The 27,180-nt window shown below is 44.4% G+C and overlaps 1 protein-coding gene across 1 annotated transcript in view; it reads right to left on the bottom strand.

The window, feature by feature from the left end:
* The window catches only part of LOC308355965 (uncharacterized protein), a 60,633-nt gene extending 33,827 nt beyond the window's left edge, over window positions 1-26,806 (bottom strand). The window contains exons 1-8 of the mRNA XM_080824516.1: window positions 26,452-26,806; window positions 20,515-20,652; window positions 11,237-11,425; window positions 8,575-8,737; window positions 6,334-6,476; window positions 3,076-3,275; window positions 912-1,267; window positions 315-387 (exon numbers count right to left, since the gene is read on the bottom strand). Of these exons, the coding sequence (XP_080680642.1) occupies window positions 315-387; window positions 912-1,267; window positions 3,076-3,275; window positions 6,334-6,476; window positions 8,575-8,737; window positions 11,237-11,425; window positions 20,515-20,646 (1,256 nt within the window). The 5' untranslated portion in view covers window positions 20,647-20,652; window positions 26,452-26,806. The remainder of the gene's footprint in view (window positions 1-314; window positions 388-911; window positions 1,268-3,075; window positions 3,276-6,333; window positions 6,477-8,574; window positions 8,738-11,236; window positions 11,426-20,514; window positions 20,653-26,451) is intronic.
* Window positions 26,807-27,180: the final 374 nt, after the last annotated feature.

The following is a 27,180-nucleotide window of genomic DNA, read 5'->3' on the forward strand; positions in this document are numbered from 1 at the left end:
AACAATGAATCTTGGAACACTACATCAAAAACCAATGACATACTGTATGGTGACTAACGTAACATAACAAGAACAACAACAACAAAAAGAATCCAGACTCCAGGTGGCATTAGGTAACCATCATCTGAAGTGACAATTTGGGGATACTTAAACTTCTCAGTTCCCTTCCTGCCCTCTCACCTTAAACAGGCTAGCCTAGATTTTTTCCCCACTGAGTCTAAGTTTCCTTTAACTCATCTCTGTCTGCCATTGTTTTTACCCCCTTGAGTGATGATTCAAAAAAGATGCATACATGGTTAACTTAGTTAACTTACCCATTGTGTTTGTTTTCTTTTCTTTCATTAACTTCCTCTATCATGACATTTTGCGGTGGTAGCTTATTTATGCCTGTGAAACGTATGAACAAAAAAGGCAATTTAACTTTAGGTCTGCTTGCCTAGTGGGTAAAGATGCTTTACCACTGCTCATGTTTCACTCTTAGTACCCAGAATCTGTTATTCTGGCAAAAAAATGGTAGCAGCCTACACGGATTGGAGGTATGGCCCTGGTAATAATGTTACCAGCCGAGAAGTTGTATCTTCTGGGTCATCTTCCTAGTTAACTGATAAAACAAAACCTCACAACTGAGTTCTGCCACTCCACTGACTGAAACTTTCCATTCGAATTGAACCTGTTGATTCTGCAAAAATAACAGGTAGATACAACTTGTATTTTTTGACCCCTGATTTATCTTTTGTGCTACTAATGGCTCAAATTCGTTATGATGGTGTAATTCCATGAAGAATAGAATGGATCCTGCTTTTAAAGACTGTGTTGTTTTGAGGAGTGGGAGGTGGTCTCAAAATTTCCAATATCCCAAATAACATGGCAAACCAAAACCATATGTGCCCTGTGGTTTCTCGTGCACATACCTTTCAGGACTCGGACGACCCATCGCGCTTGCGTTTCTCCTGTGGGTATCATGGAGCCCAAGGGTTTGATGAGGCCAATGACAGCCAGAGTTGGCTGTGGCAGGTGCGCAGGGAAAATGTACTTGTACAGCGATGCCTGGCCGTTTTCAACTTTGACAATGGTCTCATCCAGGAAGGGGAAAGAAAAGGTGTAGCCCGTGGCAAAGACGATGATATCAATAGGCTCTTCCTTGCGGGTGTTGTTGAATACGACAGAGTTTTCCTTCACCTCCTTTATGCTTGGCTTGATGAGCACTTTCCCAGTGATGATCCGGCCTGGAAGCTCGTCATTTAGCACAGGCTCTCTCAGCTGCGTCCTAAATGGAAACGTGGGCAGGGACGAGATCTGCCAAGGGCCAGTGTGGCCAGCCCTCCCTCTCCCTTCCCTTCCTTTCTTCCTTCTGGGACTCTCCCCTTGGCCAGGCAGGAGGTGCCAGCCATGGGAAAAGCCCCTTCTGTGGGAAGGACTCATGAATGTCCAACAAGGATGAAATGTGTTGACCATTTACTAGTGTTCGGGAGCCTATGGAGAAGGGTGTCAGAGCTTTCCCTGGCTCCCGTTGCCCTTGCTGACTTTCAGATCTCAGTTATCAGTGTCTTTAGAGATAACCCAGGGCTGACGGACTCCAGGGGAAGCTGGGGACTTCTACATCTGCTGGAACTGCGGGGAGCTCTCTCCTCCTAGGAAAGCAAGCATGTGTTTAAAAGGAACAAGGGCAGAATGATCTTTTTCTGCCTATGCCTTTGGGCTCACTAAGCAAATACTTTGTGAGATGATTTTAAATAAGCTGAGCCATTTTGAGGTTATGGTGAAGGCACAGAAAGAGACAGTGGGATAAAATGGAAAGAGCACTGGAATAGGAAGGAGGAAGGGTGGCTTCTTATCCTAAGTTTATACTTAACAGAACTTGAGGAAGTCAATTTGTTCCCAATTGGGTTTTATTCATCTGTAAAATAGGGATACTGACTCTTGCCATCCTTAGTTCATTGGGTAGGATTAAGAGCATATGAAAAAATGGGAGTTGGGGTTGGTCTCAAAATTTCCAATATCCCAAACAACACGGCAAGCTAAATAACATGGCAAACATGAAATAGTATATATGTAAGAAATTTGGAAATGATAAATGATTAAATCCAAGAGTGAAGGGATGATAGTTCCTTAGGCTCATTTCACATCTTTTAAGGCTTATGGTTTATAGTCCCTCAGCTGCCATCCAGGTTAAACAAAGCTTATGGTAGACAAAGTTCTGGTGCCAAGAGTCAAAACCCCCAAGGGGCTTCAAAGTAGGACATGGAAGAGGGTAGGTAGGAAATACGGAAGGAAAAGATGGTGACAGTAGAGGCAAGAGGAGAGCGGGGTGAGAGGAAGATATGTGAGAGAAGGATGAAGGATGAAGAGAGCCAGAGGAAACAAGTGTGTGTACGCACACAAGGGAGCTGTGTGCCATCAGTGGTGTCTTGGGTGTCCCGTGATCCATGCTGGCCCAGAGTGAAGTTGGGAGGATCTCCAGGCTAAGGTGCCATATCCTGGTGATGGAATGTCATTGTACAAACTAATGAACGAGAAAGTAGAGCCTTCAGTTCTTGCTAATGAGATAAGTCGTAGGTGGTAACTCAGTTATAGACTGAATTTAGGACATACTGAGATCAAGGTCATCTTGACAAGGGCAAGAAGGCATTGCTGTTGGAGAGATGGCAAGGGGCAACTAGAGCATTTAATTTTTCCCACACAGTGAAACAAGGCAAGCATGTTGCTTATGTCAAAGTAGTCATAGACAAGTCGCTCTCTTTTGATCGCTGTAGCTGAGGCTTACATAACTTGCCTAGCTCACAGAGCTCGCTTATTACTAAACGAGCTTGGGCAAGTAGTTGAACTTTGTGAAGCCTCAGTTTACCCAGGATAAACAGGAGACTATAATAATACTTTAAAGGGTTATTGACAAGATGACATTTCTAGTTTCGCTTACCAAGAACTCAAGAACAGTTAGGTCTCACGAAGTACATTTGTATGATGTCTTCTTTCATGTTCAGCCACATGGTTGTGTAATTGCCTGGTTTGGACATGCCAGTGGAAGGATCAAGTTTCCTTCTGCCCAGCAGCCCTCAGCAGATACACTATATTTACCTGTCTTCTGGTATTAAGCCGTAATTTGCGTGATTGAACCAGCTGTTCATCTTTCTTGCCATTAACCAAGTCACAATTGGAGTTGGGAGAGAATTTCTGAGCATGTTCTGAAATCGAGTCATGAACACCATGTCCCACGGGTACCCTGAGTCAAAGACTCTGCTCATCACCCAGGCCCCTCCCGTGGTGCTGAGGAATACCTAGAAACAATCAAAGAAACCACTCAGTCTGAGCCAGGGAACAGGGTTGGCTTTGCCAGAAATTCAGGAAGTTTCACGATTAGAATGGCACCAGAAATACCACCCTCAAAATACATCCTCAACCACATATTTCTGGCTCCTCCAGCTCCCATCTTCAAGCTATTCTTTTGCGATCATGGTTTGAGCATCTAGAGTATTAAAATGCCTTAGAACATTTAACGAACTTACTATCTGCTAACCACCACAGTGAGTGAGATACTGTGACAAGCGAGGGGGAGCTGAAAGTTTCATGTGAAAAAACAACGAGCAGGTGGTTACAATTTTGTAGGCATGCCAACAATTGAAAATTGTCTACAGAGAGTCTCAATAGAAACCATTGTTGGAATTGACAGAGTTCAGTAACCCAATTAGTTTTGGCGGATTCTCTCTTTTTTTTTCTTTACAGAGTCGCTATTTGAGCTTACCAGCTGACTGAATTTGAAATTTCCGATCATTACAGAAATAGGAATAATAATATGCTGCCTACATGTGGTGGTCATAGTGGGTGAGACTGTGTTCTTTTTTATTTCAGGACCTCCTTTTTCTTCTTTTAGGATAACTCCTCCAAACTGTTAGTCTCCCCAAATCCATCAATCAATCAGGTCCTTTTTTGAAAGTCCCCAAAAGGAATATTATAGTCACACACTCCCAGTCCTTTTTCTTCATGGCTATTGTCACTCTTGCAATCAGTGATCTAATTATCTATACTTATTTCGTTGGCATCTGTGTCCCCCACGGCCCTGTGCTCCACGATGGCAGAAATCTTGTTTCTATTGTGTTCTTCAGTGATTCCCAGTGGCTGGCACAACATTTGGCACATCAGAAGCCAACAACTCATCTTTATTTGTTGTTCCCACCTGCCAACTGAGGAATGTTCATTACAATTATTACATAAATTCGTAGTAGGGAGAGATCACGTGTTGGGGTGAGATAGCTGGGCATGTTCTTGTGGGTTGTGAAAAAAGGAGAAAAGGCACTGCAGGAGGAGGGGGGTCGGGTACGAGGAAAGGGGAAAAGAGACGCAGAATTGGAAAGGGTGCAGAGTAGTGGGGGATAAAGCTGAAATTGCAGATTTGAACCGAATTAAGGAGAACCCTATAATGCAAGGCTAGTTCACCTGCAATTTCTTATTAGCATTTTCTTTTGTGTTGCTTATTTTGTTTTATCCGTTCCATTCCATTCCATTTTAGTAGGAGCTTCCTGGACATTTTGGCAGGAGCACAGAGCCGGCAGAGCTTTCCTAGCTTCCGTGGTTTGGCAAAGTGATCAAAAAGTGGCCTGCGGGGACGCCTGGGTGGCTCAGTTGGTTGGACAACTGCCTTCGTCTCAGGTCATGATCCCAGAGTCCCGGGATCGAGTCCCGCATCGGGCTCCCAGCTCCACGGGGAGTCTGCTTCTCCCTCTGACCCTCTCCTCGCTCATGCTCTCTCTCACTGCCTCTCTCTCAAATAAATAAATTAAAAAAAAAAAAAAAAGTGGCCTGCGCTCTCTCAGGTCTGCCTCCTCTGCTTCTCTTTCCCACTTTTTTGTTTTTTACTTGAGTATAATTGACATTCCTTTTTAAGCTAGTTATTAGAAGTTTTTAAACATGAGAGTGTCATAATGAGAGCTGGCTTTTCAGAGGATTTGTTTGTGGGTGTTAGGGTGTCTGTATGGATTGCTGCATGTGGGAAGGAGAGTGGGCATGCAGGGATATGGGTAGAATTAGGAACAGGTGCTTTGGGTCAGAGGGACTTGAACTTGAAGGCTGGCTCAGCCATCTGCTAGTGGTACAACGTCAGGCAGCCTCCTTAGCTTCTGTAAGCCTCAATTTCTTCACCTACAGTCAAGTGTACTGACAGGACACACTCCCATGGCTGCTTTTTTTTTTTTTTTTTTTTTTAAGATTTTTAATTTATTTATTTGACAGACAGAGATCACAAGTAGGCAGAGAAGCAGGCAGAGAGAGAGGAGGAAGCAGGCTCCCCGCTGAGCAGAGAGCCCGATGCGGGGCTCAATCCCAGGACCCTGGGATCATGACCTGAGCCGAAGGCAGAGGCTTTAACCCACTGAGCCACGCAGGCGCCCCCCCCCCATGGCTGCTTTTGATGACTGGTTGAGGTCATACTGTAAGGCATTTAGTGAAGTGCTTGGCACAGAGGAAGCCCCAATAAATATGAATCATTTCTACAATTATTATTAGGAGGATTATTGTATGGACTCATTGTACGGACCTTATCGTACAGACCTGTTGAGGGTAGTGGAGGTTAACAAAGAAAGGAGGGAAAAAGCGAATGGGAAATCTTCAAAGGAAGAAGAACAGGATTTGCTCACCGATGGGACCAGGTAAGACCCAGATGTCTCCTATAGCTCTTGTTGGATGACTGGGAAAATGACAAAAATAGGAAGTCAGAGAAGTTGGTCCTAGAGGAAAAGTGACACTTGGAATTTGCAGTAAAGAATTTATAAACACATAAGAAAAAATGGTTTAAAAATCTGTTCTTTTGGGGCACCTGGGTGGCTCAGTGGATTAAAGCCTCTGGCTTCGGCTCAGGTCATGGTTCCAGGGTCCTGGGATCGAGCCCTGCATCGGGCTCCCTGCTCAGTGGGGAGCCTGTCCTCCTCTCTCTTTCTCTGCCTGCCTCTCTGCCTACTTGTAATCTGTCTGTCAAACAAATAAATAAATTTTTTAAAAAATCTGTTTTTTGGGGATGCCTGGGTGGTTCAGTCAGTTCAGCATCTGCCTTTAGCTCAGGTCATGATCCTGGTGTCCTGAGATTGAGTCCCGCAGGGGGGGGGGGGGCTCCCTCTCAGCAGGGAGTCTGCTTCTGCCTCTGCCTGCTGCTTTCCCTGCTCGTGCTCCCCGCCTTTCTCTGATAAATAAATAAATAAAATCTTAAAAAAAAAAAAGAAAAAAAATCTGTTTTTTAAAAATGCGTGTGTGCTTTAGGCATATTTATTTCTTTCATCATTTTTCACGTTTGCCCGAGGCACGCATCTTAAGATAAAATTCTTCATTAAGTCACGTGAAGAAAGGTACCTTTTTTGCCAGGTGGCTAGCCTCCACAGCAATGTCTGTGCCCGAATTCCCCATTCCGATCACAAGGACTCTCTTGTCCTTAAATATATCTGGATGTTTATACTGTCGGCTATGAAAGTACTGGCCTTTAAAGGTGTTTATACCTATAGAAAAAGAAAGTCAAATAAATAATTGTATAGGATCAGTGAATGAAACATAGATGTTCCATTAGTATCTTCTTGATGGATTATTTTGGTTATTTTTATTATTTATTTATTTTAAAAAATATCTTATTTATTTATTTGACAGAGAGCGACACAGTGAGAGAGGGAACACAAACAGGGGGAGTGGGGAGGGAGAAGCAAGCTCTCTCCACTGAGCAAGGAGCCTGATGCTGGGCTCGATTCCAGGATCCTGAGCCAAAGGCAGTCGCTTAACCAACTGAGCCACCCAGGCGCCCCTAAAGTGTGGCTCTTATTTGAAAAGGTCCCTGTGAGTTGGGGAGGTTCACAGATAGTTTACCTCGGCGACTGACTGGGACTCAGGCTGAGTGTGCTGAGTCAGCAAGAGCTCTTAGGAAAAGGGATTGTGTTCGTTATAACGGGGTCAGATCTACTGTTCTAACCAGAAAGGGTATCTCAGGCAGCTGAGGCCAAATTTCTTACTGAAACATTGAATGTGAACGGATAGTTTTGGAAAATACTCTCAAGGTTGCATTAACACAATCAATCAAAAGTAATACATTCTGTACAAAGAACCTATTTTTTCCAGAAAAAGTGATAAGACATCAGGGGATAAATATGGATGCTTGTGGCAAGTAGCCTCATTAAGATCTGGTCACTCTTTAACTCACCTTGAATCGTTAGAAATCCGATATGAGTCTCAGTTAAAACTCACCATAATCCAGAGCCTTTAGAATTTAACGGTGATGCAACCGAATTCAAATATTAACTCAGACAGGACCCATTATGGACCTGGGAATGGCTGAGGAGGGAGAGCTAGACAAGTTTGAGGAGAATCATAGAATTATTATCCTTATTATTTTCCATAATATCCATAGATAATAATTCTACCCCGGGATGTTAAATTATCTTAGATTCTCTCCAGAACAGGCTCCTTTGGATCACAAATGAGCAAAAATGAGACCCTGTGGTCTCCTATCAGACTAATATTTTTCCCTCTTTTGTCACAGGAAGGCAGCATAAGCATTTTATTAGGTGAATGTGTTTGTGTTAGTAAACACACTAGAATGTATATATCTGAATGAATTAAAAGTGGTTATCTTGGGAAGTTGTACATTTATTCTATGATACCTGTTATTTTTACTAAGACTTTTTGGAACATCTTTGGAATTTCCTCCAGATCAATGTGCCTCCAGACACAAATTTTTGAAAGTCTTCAATGAATCTGAATTTTCGTAACAGTTAACAATGACCCTAGGGTGTATGTACTGTGTACTAAGCAAGCCTGTTGTGAGGCAGAGAGGAAGTTGGTGAGATCTGGAGGACTCCTTTTCAAATCTAAAGTCACAGAACTTTAGAGCTCAAAGGCTCCTTAACGATGAACTCGCCAGGGATTTCAAACGACCAGTTGGTAGTGGCTGGTGAGATTTGTATTGAGAGGGCACCTGGGTGCGCAGTTGGTTAAGCGTCTGCCTTTGGCTCAGTTCATGATCCCAGGGTCCTGGGATTGAATCCTGCACTGGGCTCCCTGCTCAGTGAGGAGTCTGCTTCTCCCTCTGCCTGCATCTCCTCCCGCGCCCCCAGTCGTATGCTCTCTCTCTCTCTCTCAAATAAGTAAATAAAATCTTAAAAAAAAAAAAAAATAGACCAGTTTTGGAAGGTCTGCCAGTCCCGTAGAGCTCTGTTTGCTTGATCTGTGAGGTATGCTGTTGGGTGAGGTGGTCCAGGCCTCTAACTCAGCTTTGGCTGTCTGGTGCCATTGAGGCTAACCATCTGTGTAAGCATCCCATGTCTTAGAAGACTTTCTGAGTGTTGCCCATCACTTACAGAGAGACACTGAACCCCAGTGAGGCACAAAACTGCTGGCTAGTTATTTATTCTCTTTTTTGGGCACATATTGGTTGTTTAGAGCAAATGAAAGCCAAAAGCCGGCCAGAAAGTGCTGGTTAGGAAAAAATCCTTATTACTTCACAACTTTAACTGTTTAAGGGAGGAAGTATAGAAATGTGTTCCCAGATGAAGCCAGTATCAGGATGGCTCCCAAGAGACAAATTAGGGTCAGTTTCAGGAAATGCTGTACCTGGAAAAGAGTCCAGTGGCAAATACGGGTTAGTAAGGAAGCCAGTGCAGACCATGACAGCATCGAAGATGGCAGACTGCTGCTTTCCTTCATGCTGAGTGACCACCTCCCATTGGCCAGTGACAATAAAATCTGGGCATTTTGTTACTTTGCAGACTTTAGTCTGAAAAAAGAATCATAGTCATAATTAATTGTCGTCAGGTTTCTGGTAAGGGCTTGCTGGCCACAGTTGGCATTTGAAATGTTCTAGAGCACAGAATAACCATAATTGATAAGCATAAATTTAGAAATTGAATCGAGTTATCAGATTAACCATAATTTTCTGGATGAAAGTATTCTAAGCTTAGAGTTGTGATGGGGTATTTAAGAGAAGTGATGAGATCCAAAAAGTTTGAATGATTTTGCTCAAATTCTCACAGTAAATGATAGAACCAAGAACTATGGTCTTCTTTCTGTTATGTATATCTCTCCTAGAGCTGTGCTTTAATAGAGATGTGGGTAATATAAATTGAAAGCATAAATTTGGACCTTATGAAAGGCCCTATAGAATATGTTGCTGAAGTTTTCCGAGATCCAGAGAACGATTGGAAAATGCTAACTTTATGGCCTGAATGTTCTGGAGGAGTCCAGATGTCAGTCTGTTTTTTTGTTTTACTCGAGTATATATATATATGTTTATGGATGCGGAGTTCTGATTCAGAAAATATGTAAAATAAATGTACAAGTCAAATTTAAGAGAATAAGTACTCCACTGACCAAGAGACTTTGCTGCCTTTCTTTTTTCTATTTTCAGAGGAGACAGGCATCTCAGGTCTTTCCTAACGGGGTCACTGTTTGGTTTATAATATTTGAAGCACTTGTTGGACTCCAACATTTGTATTAGGAACTCTTCCTTTTTAAAATTTAAGTTTTCAGTTAATTAAAAATTAACTGATTTCAAAATAGAGTTTACTTTTGTCTTAAAAATAAGAACTGTTTGTAATTAAATATTTGGAATGCACAGAGAGGAAAGAAATCTCTTATGTGTATATCCTCTTAAAACTTTGGTGAACATCTAGCTTTAATCATTTCTTTTCCAATTATTTTAAAATAGACTTGGGGCAGCATGTAGTAAAGGAAATTCTTCAGATTCAGGAACTCTGATGCATTAAAAAATATTTCTGAGGCTCATATCCATTCACTATGGTAGTGTTTCATTTATACTGTATCCCTTGCAAAACAAGGAAGTGGAGTAAAATACTCTTTGGAAAACTGGAATACTTTCATTTTACCCGATTTGATTGAAATATAGTTGGCATACAACGTTGTGTAAGTTTAAAGTATATGATGTGATGATCTGATAAATGTATAGTACGTATAATGTATAAATGTATAGTGTATAAACTGCAAAATAATTGCAACAAACAGTAAGTCTATTTCACACCCATCACTTTGCATAGTTATAATTCTTTTTCTTGTGAAAGGAACATTTAAGATTTACTCTCCTAGCAACTTTCAAATATATAATACCATGAACTACATTCAGCGTGCTGTACATTATATCCCCAGAACTGATTTATCTCATAACTGGAGTCTGTACCTTTTGACCATCTTGGCCCATGTCGCCCAGCCCCCACTCTTCACCTCTGCTCTGTTTCTATGAGTTTGGTGACTTTTTCTTTTTTTTTTTTTAATTTTTTTGGTATTTCTCTGACATTTCACTTAGTATAATACCCTAAAGGTCCATCCATGTTGTTGCAAAAGGCAGGATTTCCTTCTTTTATGACTAAACAACATTCCAGTGTGTGTGTATGTGTGGGGGACATTTTCTTTAACCATGTACCCATCGATGGACACTAGGGTTGTTTCCATGTCTTGACTATTATAAATAATACTGCAGTGAGCATGGGGTTGCAGGCATCTCTTCAAGGTACTGGTTATGTGTTGGTCAGTACCTTTAAGGTTGTGAATACGAATCTTATTTACTACTAGTTTTGGTCATTCATGTTGCTTTCAATTCCCTAGAAATTCCTTACCATCCCCATCTGTAGCAGGGAGAGGGGGAGATAGGAGAAGGAAAACACATGGATTGTCCCGTTTCTTGGGGAGGAAAAGAATGGGGAAAAAAGAGAGTATATTAATTTGCCTCTGTCCTGTCTTCTTCCTGTTTCTGTCCTTGGAAATGGGAAGGCAGGTGGATAAGGCCTATGAAAAGCACCATATTCAAAGATTTTTCTATTCCCAAGGATATCTAGAGAAGATTTCCTTCAAATAGTGAGGTTCTTTTGTGTATGGGCCATTACACATGGTTTTTTTTTTTTTTTTTTCCTATAAAGGGATACTCAAGATGAGAGGACCTATGGACTGGTAGAAGTTATCTATGTCCCTATGTGCTTTTGTCCCAAGCAGAGAATGTGGTTTGATATTTTCAGGTCCCTTTGGGTTCTCGGATGAAATTATTACAAACTAAAAATGTATACGTGTGAATTCTTACAGAAAGTACCCACCTCCACTCTCCGATTTACTTAGGGTGGGTGTGAGTACAAGGGGAGGAATCCAGCCCCGTGTCCTCAATCTTGCCAGTTCACGATCTCATCTACAGAGCCAAGGGCGAGGCAATTGAGACAAACAGGAAACAGGTAGGCAAAACTTTCTGACTACTGACTGATGTTTTGTGTCTTACCTTGAACTGAATGCATTCCAGAAGGTTGAACCGGTTTGCATACATTTTGAGGTATTCCAGGAATTGAGAATTTGGCACATAGTTTGGATAATCTTCTGGGAATGGAAAGTCTGAGTAACAAGACATCTCCTTGCAGCTGTTGGAAACCACAGACTTATAGAGGCTGGCTCTGCCTTCTTCAACATGTTCCTGCACAAACAGTGTACACACATGAGTGTGTATGGATTTGTGCATGTGTGCACACACACGTGAAATGGATGTTAATTTTTAGACATTTTAAACATTGACAGAGATTAAAGTTACCCTTTCTAATGGGATTTGTTGTCCTGCCCTTGAGGTAGGGTGAACACGAACACTGAATTTTATGATGAGAGTTGTAATTTCATTTGTTACATGTTAACAAACCCAGGATGAACTCACCTGTCCAGATTCACACGGCATTACTGCAAAATACCAGAAAATAGGGAAATAGACCAGAGCCAGGAAGTTGTGTCTGCATGATGGACAATTGGTAGGTAGTTTGGTTTCCATGGGCATTATTGAAAGGACTATGCAGAAGAGGGTTCAGATCATGAAGGATTTTGCATCTAAAGTTAAGGAATTTGGATTTTATTGGAAGGTGATGGCAGTCTTCTGAATTTTTAGTGAGGAAGTGATTCTTGTTATATTTTGAAAAGATAATTCCTGTTCTACAAAAGATGAATGACAGAAGTCTGGAAAGGAAGGAAGGAGGGCGGTGAAGAGCCTAAACCAGAACCACTCGAGCCATGGCTGAAGTCAGCCTAATAAGCAGAGGCGGTGGTGTTGAAACAGAGAAGTGGAAACTGAGGCAGCAGAAAGACAGAAGGCACAGGATGGGGGAGCTGTTTGGATTCAGGTCTTAGGAGAAGCAGCAGGTCAGAGTTGTCCAGACTGGGTAACTGCGTAGGTGGCGAAAGACTCATTTCCCTCCCCCAGTTTCGACCTGAATAAATGGCAAATATCAGGATCTTAGGCAACTCCCACCAGGTTGAATAATAAGCAGTTTTGGTACATGCGGTCGTTAATATACATGGCTTCTGTCTTTGGGATGTATTATGAAGGGTATTCTGAGTTTAATGAGGAGGCAGTCCTCAGTATTTTAATATTATTTACCATTTTGGTTACATACAGTTGTTTTTTTCCTAAGGCAAACATAAACTTCACACGGGGAGGAGGGCTCACTTTGTTCTCTCAAAGGATGTGAATCTAGATCTGCATGAAAAGTGTGGTGATTACAGTGATTACAGATTACAATAAAATTGTAAACACATCGTTGTGTTTTTTTTTTTTTTTTACATCGTTGTGGTTTTGGTTAATGTTGCCAATCTCGTCAGCTCATCAGTAATGAGTTCACTGTATCTTGCGTGTCTGGGGCTCCCCCTCTGACAGTCTCTTTGTCCAGAATAAATCTAGAAAACTGGAATCTAAAGGCTTCTGGGCAGGGCGACTGTTTAAATCCTGCCTGTTTATTCTGCCGGAAGATCTAAAGCAGTGTGACTCAAAGACGTAGTTGGCCGAGCAAGACAGAGCTGACTTGTTCATTAGCACTCTGTGACAAGAGAAGTACAGAAATTGAGAGTAAGCATCTGGAAACTTCCACCGCGATAATTCGCCGTTGTTCAGTATCCAAGCATGTGGACTCCTATGTGTTGAATGAGACTGGGATCAGTCTCAGTTTTATCTGATCCCTGTGAGGAGGGCTGTGATGGTCGAGTTGTGTCCTAGTCATGGGCAGTGGGACTATATTAGTGATGTTTTAAGGTTAGTTTGAAAACTGTTATCCAAAAATCCATACAACTTGTCATTTTCTTTCATCGGAGGATAACTGATATTGAACCGTCTGGGTGGCTCAGCCAGTTGAGTGTCTGACTTGGGCTCAGGTCATGATCTCAGGTCCCGGGATCCAGCCCGAGAGTGGGCTCGCTGCTCAACAGGGGCTCTGCTTGTCCCCCTCCCTCTGCCCGTTTCCCATGTGTGCACTCTCTCTCTCTCTTTCAAATAAGTAAAATCTTAAAAAGAGAAAGATAACTCATGTTTAGTTATAACCTTAGAGAATAAACTGGCCACTGACAAAAGGTTGAGGATAATTTTTGAAAATATAGCTCTACTTGCTTCGTTTTGGATGGCAGTTACAAGGAGGTCCTGGGGGGACCTGGGGCGCTCGGTCAGTTAAGCGGCTGACTCTTGATTTCAGCTCAGGTCATGATCTCAGGGTCGTGGGACTGAGCCCCGTGTCGGGGTCTGGGCTCAGTGTGGAGGCTGCTTGAGATTCTCTCTGCCTCTGCCCCTCCCCCAGCCCGTGCCCTCTCTCTCTCTCTCCAAAAAAAAAAAAAAAAGTCCTGAACGTCCTGAGATTGCTTTAAAGTTTCTTCTTCGTTTCCAAACAATGTAACTTTGTGAACTGTGTTTCTCTCCTTATGTGTGCTCTTAGTTAAAACTTAGAAACAGTTTAGATACACAGTATCCCTTGAGAAGAGCATGGTTTTGCATCCAGCCCAGATTAGATACAATAACAAGCAAGAAGCTAGTTTAATGGTCACATTAAAAACTTTAAATATTGGAGGGTATGTGCTATGGTGAGTGCTGTGAAATGTGTAAGCCTGATGATTCACAGACCTGTACCCCTGGGGCTAATAATATATTATACATTAATAAAAATAATTAAAAAAAACTTTAACTGTTAATATGTCCAACGCATAGTGAGGGTGTGCCTCCGGGTGTTTCATACGGAGATTACTCCACACACAATGTTTTATTTGGCTAAAAGCTGCAAGTGTAATAGTGACTTTCTATATTAATTGCGTACGTATACGCTTCCAAAGAAAAATGGGTCCACCTTTTGGAATTTTTAAAAATTTGTACATTTAATGGCATTTGCTGAATTTTATTTCATGTCTTTTGACTCTATCCGACTTTTGAATTTATATTTTGACCTTTTTCTTCATTTCATTTTCACTGTTTTCATAGTTCCTTTTTACTTTTCTTACAAATGTAATTGTATATACTTGATTGGAAATTAAACAACAAAAGATGAACTTGATTCTTCTCCACAGTTTGAGAAGCACAGCTCTCTAGTTAGTGCTCCTTAACCTTCTTAAGAATCACCTGGGGAATCTTATTAACATGTAGATGCTGATTTAATAGGTCTGTGTGAGCCTGAGGGGTTTTTTTTCCTTAAGATTTATTTATTAGAGAGAGAGCGCGCAAGAGCGAGAGCACAAGTGTACTGGTGAGAGCAGGAGGAGGGAGGTACAGAGTGGGAGGAGGAGGGAGAGGGAGAAGCAGACTCCGTGCTGAGCACGGACCCCTCGCTCTGAGATCTTTACTTGAGCTGAAACCAGAAGTTGGATGTTCAACCGGGACGGAGCCACCCAGGTGTCTCAAGCCTGAGATTCTGTATTTCTTAGTATATATATATTAATATTTTATATTTTAAAAATAATTTTTATGATTAACATATAATGTATTATTTGTTTCAGGGGTACAGGTTTGTGATTCTTCAGGCTTACACAATTCACAGCACTGAGATTCTGTATTTCTAACAAATTCCCCTGCAGGTGCTGTTGGGCGGGGGGCCATACTCTGAGTAACAAGGCTTTAGAACAGTCCTACCAACAGGAATGTGGTGGAACATACACACTTTAAAATTTTCTGGTAGTCATATTTAAAAATTAAATTTAAATTTAAAAATTAAAAAAAGAACCAGGTGAAATTAATTTTAACCGTATACTGTGTTTAATTCACTCTATCTAAATTTTATACTTTCAACATGTAATCACTATAAAAATTTACTAATGAAGTACATTTTATTCTTTTATGCAGAGCAAGTTTTTCGAATACCAGTGTATATATTGTACTTCTCAATTCAAATGTTAAATGTGAGTTGAAAAAGGGTACTCATATACCCAAATTGCTAATGAATATACTTTAAAGCGCTCCAGTAACTGAACTGAGGATTGGTTTTAAAATTAAAATTAACTGGGGTGCCTGGGTGGCTCAGTTGTTAAGCGTCTGCCTTTGGCTCAGGTCATGATCCCAGGGTCCTGGGCTCAAGCCCCGAATCAATCAATCGGGCTGCCTGCTCGGCAGGAGGCCTGCTTTTCCTTCTCCCATTCCCTCTGCTTGTGTTCCCTCTCTCGCTGTGTTTCTCTCTGTCAAATAAATAAAATCTTTAAAAAATTTAAATTAAAATCAAATGAAATAAAAAATTCAATTTTTAGCCATGTCAACCAATTACATAGTTCCATGTGGCCAGTGGCTGCCTTAGTGAATAGCAGAGCTTTAAACTTGAAGCTGGGTATTAGAAATACATTTCGTGGTTGGTTTAATTTAGTTAAAAGTGACGTTCCTTCTGGGTTATAGGAAGAAAGGGAATAGAAACAGCTGTAAAAGGGCGCCTGGATGCCTCAGTCATTAAGCCTCTGCCTTCGGCTCAGGTCATGATCCCAGAGTCCTGGGATCGAGCCCCACATCTGGCTCCTTGCAAATCTGCTTCTGCCTCTCCCACTGCCCCTGCTTGTGTTCCCTCTCTCTTTCTCTCTGTCTCTCTCTGTGTCAAATAAATAAATAAAATCTTTTGAAAAAGAGAAAGAAACAGCTGTAAAATGGAGAAGCAAGAGGAAGCAGGAGGGGAAGAACCTATAGTCTATAGGAGAAACAACAGCCGTGAACATTCTGGGCCAGTTAGGCCACAGCTCCCTTACTGTTCTCTGGCATCTGGGAGCATGACATAGTGACTCATGCTCGGTTAATACCGTCGGTGTCTAGTTAACGATAATAAAAGTCTAAATTTGGAATATAGACTATTTAAGAGGAGTAGAGATGTGCATAATACATATTGTAAAGATTTCCATAAAAATGGGTCAAAAACTTTCAAGTATGTTGTAATAGCATGTTTAAATAGCAAAGAGTAGTGGGGCTTGTGGGGTTGGATAAGCCAGTAAACATGTATTTATGGGAACTTTAAACAGATGAACAAAGAAACATAAATAGAAAGGGAAAAAAAAAAAACAAAAACCCACAACCCAATAACAACTCTGTTTTGTAAAACTCTGGGAGATGTAAAGGCAAGAGGAAGGAAAACCTTCCAGGCAAAACTAAAGCCTGTCTTGGAATAATGTATCACAGATGTTAGCTGAGGAAGAACCATAGTGCAGAGTGGAAACTTGGCCCTGGGGCTGGAGTCCAAGACCACCTCTTTGCTCTCGTCTCTCTTTCTTCCCACCCATTCTTCCTCCTGGAAAAATACATGATCTGGAGTGTTCAGTTTATATACAGAGGGTATGGGTCTGGGCCCCTTCTGAACGGTTTGCAGCTCCTGGGCCCTCGCCTCCTGTGTGTGCCTGTGGCCCCAGTGATTCCCAGGCCTTGCTGGGATCTCTGACTGCATCGTCCCTGTGTGGGTCTGCCAATTGCCCCGGTACTCCAAGGATGCAAACACATGCCTCCCGAATTGATGGGGCCGCTGGGGGAAGACAAAGTGGGAGGGGAGGAGGGATGGTCTGTGGGCAGAGGGCAAAGGCTAAGAGCACGAACAGAGGGGTTCTGGCTGCCTGGTCCATTTTGTCCTGCAGTATACTGGGAAGGTCGCCATCATTCACCAGGACACCTGGCGGGATTCCATGAACAGTCTAGAATTTGCCTGCCCTCATCCTTGAGCCAGACTCTGGAAATGCCTGTAGTTCTGGAGAGCACAGAGCCCAGACTCAGACTGGCTGGGTTCATCTTCAAGCTCTCCATTTGTAGTTGGGTAACCTTGGGGATTTTCTTAATCCCTCTGTGTCTCAGTTTCCTCAGGTACAAATAGGAACAGTAATATCCCGTAGGAGAAACTGAAACGGTAGCTGTGATGTGTTTTCAGCAGTGTCTGGTAGACTCTCAGAAAATCTTAATGGTCTTCCACGATTATTACGGAGATTCACTCTCTGAAGCTTTGGGTCCTTCAGAGAGGATTCTAGGCAATGGGAGGAAAGCTTTGTCAGGTCAGAGGTCTCCTATTCCTCATTTTAAAAAGTATTAATTTATTAACTAACTAATTAATTAATTGTTTTTGTTTTTTTTTTTTGAGAGAGAGAAAGAGAGCACGAATGGGGGGAGGGGCAGAGGCGGAGACAGAAAGAATCTCAAGCTGGCCCCACGCGCAGCTCAGAGCCTGATGTGGAGCTCGATCTCAGCACCTGACCTGAGCTGAGATCAAGAGTCAGCGCTTAACCAACTTCGACATCCAGGTGCCTGTCCCCGTCCTCATTTACCGATAAATGTAAAATGATAATAGAAGTCACTCCTAAATAGAGACATTCTCTCCATACAAGACGTTCCCACCTCTTCTTCTCCAAGAACAATTTCCCCTCCCTTGAGCAGCCAGAATCCATTTTCTTTGTCTCCTTCTCCCCCCAGTGAGAGGCAGAGAGAGTCTCGCTGGAGGACAGTGCCCAGTTCTCGGATCTACAGCCCATGCGAGCTGTGGATACTCAGAGGTGATGTGAGGAACCCCCAAGAGGATGGGGGCCTCTCAGGTGTACCCCCCTTGAAACATAATAGCAGTTCAATAAGTGTTTCTTGAATATATGAATGAAAGGAAGCCTTCCAAGACAATTGAGGTCTTAGAAATAGCCTTTTAAAGAAAGACTGGAAGAATTAGGTTTACTAAGCGAAAGAAGAATTAACTGAGACACCTCTTCAGTGATTTAAGGGGTGAAGTTTACACACCCTCGTTACCCTCCTCGAATGCAAAAATATGTGGTACGTAAGGCACACAGCTGGGGCTCAATACATGTTTGTTGAATAAATGAAAGGAAGCATGTGCAGAGGAAAAGACCTTGATGCGCATCAAGGAGGAACGTCATTCCAAGGAGGGTGAGCAGGTCCTAGACTATGTTTCAGGGTTGTGAAGGAGATGCTGAATGTGGCATATAAAATTCCCTCTAGGTGACCTCAGTGTGGTTCTACAGGAAAATCATCCCCTAAGATCCCTTCCTATACTGAGATTCTCTAAGAGTATTATTAATTTTGAGTGATGGGGCAATTCCTCACATTTTATTTCTTCAATATTACTTTATAATTGAGGTAATCAGCGTGTGGTGACATTAAGGTTACTCCTCAAGAGCCTAAGAAAGTCGGTTGTAAACTAGACTTTCCGTACATACCTCCAGCCCCCACCTGAGTTAGTGGACAGAAGTTGGGTCTTTACCAACATACCCCTTTTCCTTTTAAAGATTGCCACCCCCTCCCACCCCCACGAATGATGGCTTTTTTTTTTTTTTTTTTGGCATTGCAGCCTTTGTCTGTTTCCTCTTTGCTTCAGGCCATGGCAGCTGCAGACAGAGCTGAACTGAGTGAGGTTTATAATCTCTGTAATCTTTGGTGTGCCTTCCTGTTTGGAAACAGAAGTGGTCTCCATATGTGTTTTCTTGGATTTCTGCAGATCGCTTGTCCGGTTTTGCATGATGGCCCCTCCTGCCCAGAACAGGCACTGTGGACCCGCCCGTGAGCTTTCTGGTGAGTACAGCCCTTGCTAGAGCAGACACTTGAATCTGTGGTTTTGAGCTGGCCACCTGCTTTGAGTACAGAGATAATGCTAACCGAGCCTCTGTGTGTGTGTGTGTGTGTGTGTGCGCACGCATGCACGCGTGCTAAGGTAGGAGGAGGAGGATAGGATGTCTCTAGAAAGTGTAGGATGCATCCCTCTCTTTTTTGTGTCCCCCAAGGTGCTTGTGCATGGGCATTTGACCTCCCTGAGGCGGGCACAGCTGGATCTGGACCACGTTCCTCTTGCTTCTTAGATCAGTGATTTTACATGTTAATAATTGCATGTCCATGACCTGTTGCAGGTGCATTTTTGTCCAGTATCCCCAGGTTGCTGGACTCCCTTTTGCTTTGACTGTTCAGCCAAATAAGTCTGCTAATTACCCTGCTAACTGGGAAGTTTCATCTTGCGAGCCAAATCCCAACTCTGGCAGGTTAGTCCTATTTGTCTGGAGTATGGGTTAAGAGGGGTTCTGAGGCTCCTCAGGGCAGGTGTATCATGCTGGGAGAGCAGCGTCTTCAGTGGGCACCGGAGGGGAGGGCGACAGCATGGGTGTTCGGTTTCTGCTGTCCCAGTGGAATGTATGTACTTTGAAACATGGGAACAGATGTGCTCTCTCACCCAGTGCCCTTGGGGAGGTTTCTGAGTATTGATGGTCACATTTGGTGGTTAGACACATTTCAAAATACACAGATCTTTCTGTGAGCCATGCTGGCCTATGCTGGGACAACCGTACCTATCTAGTTAGTTAGTCGCTTCCTGGAGCTTTGCTCACTGAGTTAGAAACTATTTTACTCGGTTGCAAATTCCAGCGTGTCTTTCTCTTAGCCCCTGTGGGCTCTGAGGCCTGGGTGTCCGCCACCTCGCTCCTCTTCCCTATTCCTGCCGCTTTCTTGTCCGCACGTGTAGGGCTCATGGGAAGTGTTCTTGCTCTCTTGAGAAGGAGGGCAAGGAGGGGTTGGGAGCTCTGATGTAAAAGCTTCCCTGGGCAGCCGTGGAACTCAGGGTTTCAGTGGCCCCAGCAGCGCCCCCGTGACCCCCTTCAGGCCAGGCCGGCGAAGCCTGGGCTTTGTCGTCCCCTCTTCTCCCGCCCATTCTCGTCTCCCGGTTGGACTGTAGCCCGACCGAGGGGAGGCTGCTTTCTTCTGCGCAGGGAACAAAAAAGGCTCCAAACTCACATTCTTCACTTGGATTGTTCTTGGCCGAGATTGGGATTGCCTGGATTTAGGATGAGGTTAGAACTCATCCTGCGCGAGCCCTGTGTTGTTTCACCTCGGACGGGGCAGGACGGGGAACAGAAGCGGCTACGGCAGCTCAGCCCCAGATGGAGGCCCACATTCCTGCACTGCTGGGTTCCTGCCTTTGCCTCGGACCCTGTGGTGCCTGGCCTTGCTTCAGACCCCCTGGGTCTGCTCCTGCTCCCTTGTTCTGGGCTTGCTTGGCCTGTCCCAGCCACTCCATTCTCTGCCACCCTTTGGGGCCACCTCTCTTGCTCTGGGCCCCACACAAAGTTTGTCAGGTGGCTTGTGCCCGCCCCATCCCCAGCTCAGGCTGTGCGCAGCTCCTTTCTCTTATCAATGTCTTTAGCCCTCCTGGCTCCCTGGTCCACGGATGCTAGTAACCCCTTCCTCCCGGGGGGCAGGCAGCGTTGTGAGAGAAATTCAACCTCTTTTCCCACCCGTGGAGCCTTTTCCAGTAGACACTTCGCAGAGCCGCAGGGACCCCTACTTACAGTGAATCTCCACAGCCCCCCGAGGTCGTCGCTCCTCTCGAAGCAGGTGGGCTCCAGTCCTTCCTCCAGGCAGCACTTGATGGAGGCCAGGCCGCTGACCCCGGCTCCCACGATCGCAACTCGCTTGGCCATGGTCCCCTGTGTGGGGGAAGCACAGCTTGGCTGTTCAGTCCCAAGTGAAAGCCCCGCCCCGACCTTGGCTGCTGCAGCCAAATTTGCTCCCCTCAGCCCGCCGGAGCTGTTCCCGGCGTGCATGTGGGGACCCCCGGAGCTGTTCCCCGCGTGCATGTGGGGACCCCCGGAGCTGTTCCCCGCGTGCATGTGGGGACCCCCGGAGCTGTTCCCCGCGTGCATGTGGGGACTGCAGGCCACTGCTTTGACCCTGCGCTGGGTGCGCTCCGGAGCTGCCGTGGAGTCGAGGGCCGGAAAGGATCACCTTGTCAAACACCTTTTTAAAATAAACATGAAAGCAGAGCTCAGGTTGGTGTGGTGACAAGACACAGGGCCCCACGGCCGTGGTGGAGAGGAGCTGGGACTAGGAGCCAAGCCCCAGTGGCCACGGCAGGTGTTGCTCCAGCAAATGCTTCCCTGGGGTGAGAGCCAGCCCTGGCGTACCCCGGGGCCCCAGCCCTGCTGCCACCTTCCTCTCGCCTGCAGCTGGTGGACAGCCACCCACGGAAGAGAGGCCACGGCCAGCGAGGCGGTGTGCGGACACTCTTCCCTCCTCTCCCCGTCAGATATGGATCCACCCCAGGGAACGTGGCCCTGTCCCTCCTGGCCCAGGTGGCACATCTTCTGTCCCCAGGACATGACAGAATTCTGAGAGGCAACATGGTGCGTTGGTTAAGCAACCAGGCTCTGGCAGGTTGCCCGGGTTCAAGCCCAGCTCCCCCAGCTCTGCCATGTGATCTTGGGCAAGTTAGTTAACCCCTCCGCGGACCATAAAAATGGACAAAACGGTGGTAGTTCCCTTGTGGTGTTTGGTGAGAATCGAGCGCGTGGACACACGTCAGTTGGCGTAGAGCCATTCCTGGCGCACCGCAGGTGCCCAGTAACGGTGAGCTGTTGTGTGGCTGCTATGAAAACATTTTCAAAAACCAATGTCCTCTGCTGCCTCTGGCACTGGTGGGCCTCTGCGCTTTTAATTCCCATACATTTTGGTCAGTACACGCACGTGTAGCACTTAACCACGTGGTTTTAGATGTTGCCCTAGTGTGTTTTGGGGACAGTTTTATCTCCTCAAGTGAGTGAGTGTTGAAAGCACGTGGGTCACCCAGTAGATGCTATTTTCTTGTTCTGCAGATGAGCTCTTGCCGCGGAACTGGAGATACAGTTTTGCTTTTTAGGACTGGGAACCTGAGCGAGGTAGCTGAACTCTTGGGAGGCCACCTGCTTGCTCTGTGCTAGGTCCCTGTGGCCAGGGAAGCTCCAGGAACGTAATACAACAAGTGCTCGAGAAATAGCTCTTGAACGAAAGGGTAAGGCCCATTTCTTCCAGGTGTTAAATAAAAGGGTTGCAGGGCTGGTTGCTTCCCAGTAGCAACTCGCTCTGAACGCCTGGGGAAGAGCCGGTAGATTCCCTATAGGGGAAGTCATGCTCTAGGTCCTGATGCACACCCTAGAAATCACCACCTTATACAGTTGTCCCCTCCTGGGGTCCAAGAGAAGTAAAGTGACCCCCACATTTAGAGAGGCAGCTGATGTAATGGAGTGAACGTAGGTGTTGGGACCAAACACATCTGTTTCAAATCCCGAGCAAGAACCAGTGTGCTGTGTTTCATTGACTAGGGTGTTGTAGCTTTAGGGACATACTCGGAATGAAAGCACCAAGCTGATTCTGTAGGAAGAAAGACACCCGTAACATTGTATGTCAATGACACTTCGGGAATTAATTTAGAGAGAGGGAAAGGAAAGAGGAGGAGAAATGCATCCATTCCAACAGTTAGCTGAGTCAGAAGGAGGGCCAGCCAGGGACCTGGCTCCCTGTGAACTAACCGTGGAGGCCTTGGGCAAGCAAGTCAACTGTCCTGGGTTCACTCTGCAGAAGAGGCTAATGTGGGAGCTCTTACTCCAGGGGCCTGACGCAGTTCTGTAAACATTTACCCATAAACATTTGAAGGATCATTGCAAACAGAAGGATTAGATTTAAGGCCAGTGGTGCGACTGAAGACATTAGATGAAGGCAAATTTTAGCTTAATATAAGTACTTTCTAGTATCTCAGGCTCTGATATTTGTTCAGACAGAGAATGTAGGATGATTTTTGGGGGAAGTATTCTAAGTAGGAGATTAGGTAGAGTGGAATCAAATGCTGTATAGGGTTCTTTCAACTCCGATTCTATGATTCATTCTGATTAGTTCAGCCATCAGACACTCAGTGAGGGGCTTCTGTGATCCTAAGTCAGGCAAGGTATTGGAGCTGCAAAAGATGAACGAGGTGTGATGCTTTCTTTAGAGTCGTTATCACTCTTGCGGAGAAGTCAGACGGACAGATAAATTGTTACAATATTCTGTGTCCCGTGCTAAGACAGAGATGTGTATTATGTACATATTGCAATAAAAGCACGAAGGGAAGAGGCTTATATTGTGAGTTTGGGATGGTGGGAAAGCAATACTGAGGAATTCTAATTGCTTCAGGGTTTTAAGCTTGAAAAAAACACCAGTGGGGAGAAGATGAGGATACGAGCTCCAAGGACAGCAGTAGGAATAGGGGCTAGAGATGGTCGATAGAGGCATCTGTCACCACTCAGGTCCACAACGAGCTTGCCATCCTCTTGATACCTACACGAGGTAGCACGTTCCCCACAAGAGAAGACTACGATGGTGTCGGTTCACTACATCATGTCCATTACTCTCTCTGTTTAAGGCTATACGTTTCCCCAAAACAGGACATTTTCTTTGACTCATCTCCTATTTCCCCCTTTTCATATTTTCTATAGTAGTACACTTGGACTGTACTCATAGTTTCATAAATTCTTGACAATGAGTTGATTCCCTGGTGGGTAAATGAATGAATTCATCACCGTGTACGCTTTGCAATGAAAAAAAAAAAGAATTGAGCAAATATTTACTGGGAGCTAATATCGTGGGTCAGAGCTTCCTTTCTCCAAAGGACTTTCTAGCAAATGCAGAATAAATAGATATCCTCTCTCTGGCCATCACTGTAACTCAGCGTGGACCAGAGGCAACCAGCCTTCTCCGAGCATGTATCTCCTCACGGGACTGCCAGGAGCTGGAAGTCAGACCTGGGTGTGAAGTTCAGTGCTGGTCAATTACCAGCATATAAGTTTAGGCAACTAATCTGTTTCAGTATCTCAGTTTCCTTTTCTCTACAGCGAAGCTAGAGGTAGAACCTGTTCTAAGAATGTGTCTGCTAATGTATTAACAGTACTTAGCTGAGCATGTAGGACATGGATGTTACTATGTTATTTTTACAGCTCTAGGAGATTTCTCCTTAAACTGACACTTTCGTAGATATCTACCCTGACAATTTGGGGTTTATTGACAGAGACAAAGTTGCAGAATATTTGGAATCAGAGCTGTTAGCGTAAAATAGAAATGTGAATCTGAAGGTTGTCTTCCAGTAAGAGAAGGAAATGAGTAAGGAAATAGAGAAAGAGAAAAAGAAAAAGAAGAGCACAAAATGGGCTTCAGGTCACCTTCTTCCTTCCTTCCTTCCTTTCTTTTTCTTTCTTTCTTTCTTAAGATTTTATTTATTTTTTCATGAGAGACAGAGAGAGAAATAGGCAGAGGGAGAAGCAGGCTCCCAGCTGAGCAGGGAGCCGGATGTGGGGCTCGATCCCAGGACCCTGGGATCATGACCTAAGCTGAAGGCAGAGGCTTAACCAGCTGAGCCACCCAGGCACCCATCACCTTCTCCTTTCTTGCAGTGTTAGTCTGATTCACATCTGCTTGCTGTCTTCCCAAGGTGTCAGTGGAGTTGTTCCCATGTTTGTGAAGGCAGACTTGCAAGACTATGTGAACACAGCAGTGCACAAGGTAGTCGCTGCCTTTCTGTGTTGGGAACAAGGAGGGCTTCCCACCTCTTGGTCGAGTATGGGTGATTACGTGAAACCGAAGCGTGATCAAAAAAATTTAAGTAGGGGCGTCTGCGTGGCTCAGTGGGTTAACCATGTGCCTTCGGCTCAGCTCATGATCGTGGGGTCCTGGGACTGAGCCCCACATGGGGCTCCCTGCTCAGCGGGGAGTCTGCTTCTCCCTCTCCCTCTAACCCCCCACTTGTGCTCTCTCTCTTTCTATCAAATAAATAAATAGCATCTTTAAAAAAATTAAAAAAATTGCCATCTTTTATTCCAGACAGAGTGATCAATGACACTGTAGGCAGTTTTACTAGGGTGGAAAGGATACTAAGGCCACTGATTACTGGGGGGGCTGTTTCACATGCTAATGCGAAAATAACATTTAAAACGTTGTTGCTCCTTATGTGAATATTTGGTAAAAATTGGGCCATTCCTTTGTTGGAGGGTTCTAAAGAAACATTATTTTAATGAAGAAAGCCCCCTCAAAGTTGGCTGTATATAAAATAAATAAGCATGGGGCGCCTGGGTGGCTCAGTGGGTTAAGCGTCTGCCTTTGGCTCAGGTCATGATCTCAGGGTCCTAGGATCGAGCCCCACATCGGGCTTCTCTGCTCAGCAGGGAGCCTGCTTCCTCCTCTCTCTCTGCCTGCCTCTTCTGCCTACTTGTGATCTCTGTCTGTCAAATAAATAATATCTTAAAAGAAATAAAATAAATAAGCAATCAAAATTAAGAAAATATAACTAAATTGACAAGGTAGGTCTAGTCACTGGTGGAAAGTGAATTTATTTTTTACGAAGTAAGTTCAACAAGTAAATAACAAGTAAAATAACCTAAGCAACAAGAAATTGCTAAGTGAGTTGGGAATCACTGCCTGTGCATCAAAGTTCCCTATTTTTAACCACGGGGGTTAGAAACTTGTTTTCTTCCTGGGCATTATCTATACTGCTTCCTCTACTTCAAAAAAGTGAAATGCAAATATGTGAGGTACCAAGGTCAGATGGAGTGTCCAGTTGGGTTTCCTAGGACAATGTGGGGGTCAGCCTATGAGGCTAGGCCTGCCATTCCTCAAATGGTGTGCAGAGGTTCTCCAAATTATTTTAAAATAGCAAGAAAAGCACATTTTCAAAAAAAGATTTATTTATCTGAGAGAGACAGAGCACAAGCAGGGGGAGAGGCGGAAGCAGAGGGAGAGGGAGAAGCAGACTCCCCACTGAGCTGGGAGCCAGAGGTGAGACTCCATCCCAGGACTTGGAGATCATGACCTGAGCCGAAGGCAGACATTTAACCATCTGAGCCACCCAGGTGCCCCAAAGCACATGTCTTTTGAGTGAGGAGCAAAAGCAGAGGTAGTTGATAGTTGAAATGTGTACTGAATTCAGCCGGGAGTGGGGTTAACACAAGAGATCTGACAATAGATATTCAAGAAGCTTTGTCATGGTGCATAGGTTGGAGAATTTTTTTTTAAATTTAAAGATTTTTATTTTATTTATTTTACAGACAGAGATCACAAGTAGGCAGAAAGGCAGGCAGAGAGAGAGGAAGGGAAGCAGGCTCCTTGCTGAGCAGAGAGCCCGATGCGGGGGTCGATCCCAGGACCCTGGGATCATGAACTGAGCAGAAGCCACAGGCTTTAACCCACTAACCCAGGTGCCCCAGAGTGGAGCATTTTTAACCACAAGAAGAAGGACAGCACACCGATATAAATTAGATTCTAAAGGCGGGTTACCTCTCTCTCCCAACTTTGCCAAAGACAAACCCCCAAAGCCATGTCTGACACCATGTTAGGAGGGATTATATCAATGGAAGCACTTAGGAAAAATTACGGATTTTTCTTCGTATTAGGAATCCAAGTTTTCCCTTTTGATTCACCGCTTACTAATCTGCCAGCAGTGTACTTACCAATGTGTGCAGAAGACTTGATGATATCTGGCTGTACGGTCCCTTCGCAAATACTCCGGCTTCTAACACTCTCTGTACTTGGGAGCAGGGAATAGCTTTATAGTTCCTCCCGGGTCACAGACTGAGCGGGGGCCTTTCTGCCCGGGTGATTCTGTCCTGAAGCACAATAACAAAACAGGAAGAGTCCGGGCCCCACCTCCCTGACTCAAAGGAATCGGAGATTGTATCTGGTCACTTACTTTATGTGCTTAGAATTCTGACAGCTGCCATCACAAGTTGGACTCGGAGCTAGTAGAAATTGAAGTGGATGAGCGGCAGCCAGCGTTGGCCTGGGAGTCCCCAGCACACCAGATGTGCTGGGTCTAAGAGATAAGGAATGTTATGCAGAATTTGGGACCTAAGGTTAGTCATCGTTTACATTTTAACCTTATTAATGGTAATTGTGAAATGCTAAGAGAAATGTTGCCTGGTGGGTGATGATGTGGAGAACAAAGGTAGAAGAAATGTAAGAAAATTAAATTTCCTTGCAACTTATAGCCCACTGACAAGTGTTTGAGACAGGCAGAGTGACCTTCCTCCAGGAACTCTACTGCTTCACCTTAATATTTGCTGGAGGCAAAAGGCACCTTAGCTTGACATTAGAACGGATCCTGTAAGTCTTCTTTAACGTATAAAAAAATCCCTCTGGGGGCACCTGGGTGGCTCAGTCTGTTAAATGTCCTAACTGTC

Source organism: Martes martes, assembly GCF_963455335.1.
Source record: "Martes martes genome assembly, chromosome: 15".
NCBI classification, from domain to species: Eukaryota; Metazoa; Chordata; class Mammalia; order Carnivora; family Mustelidae; genus Martes; species Martes martes.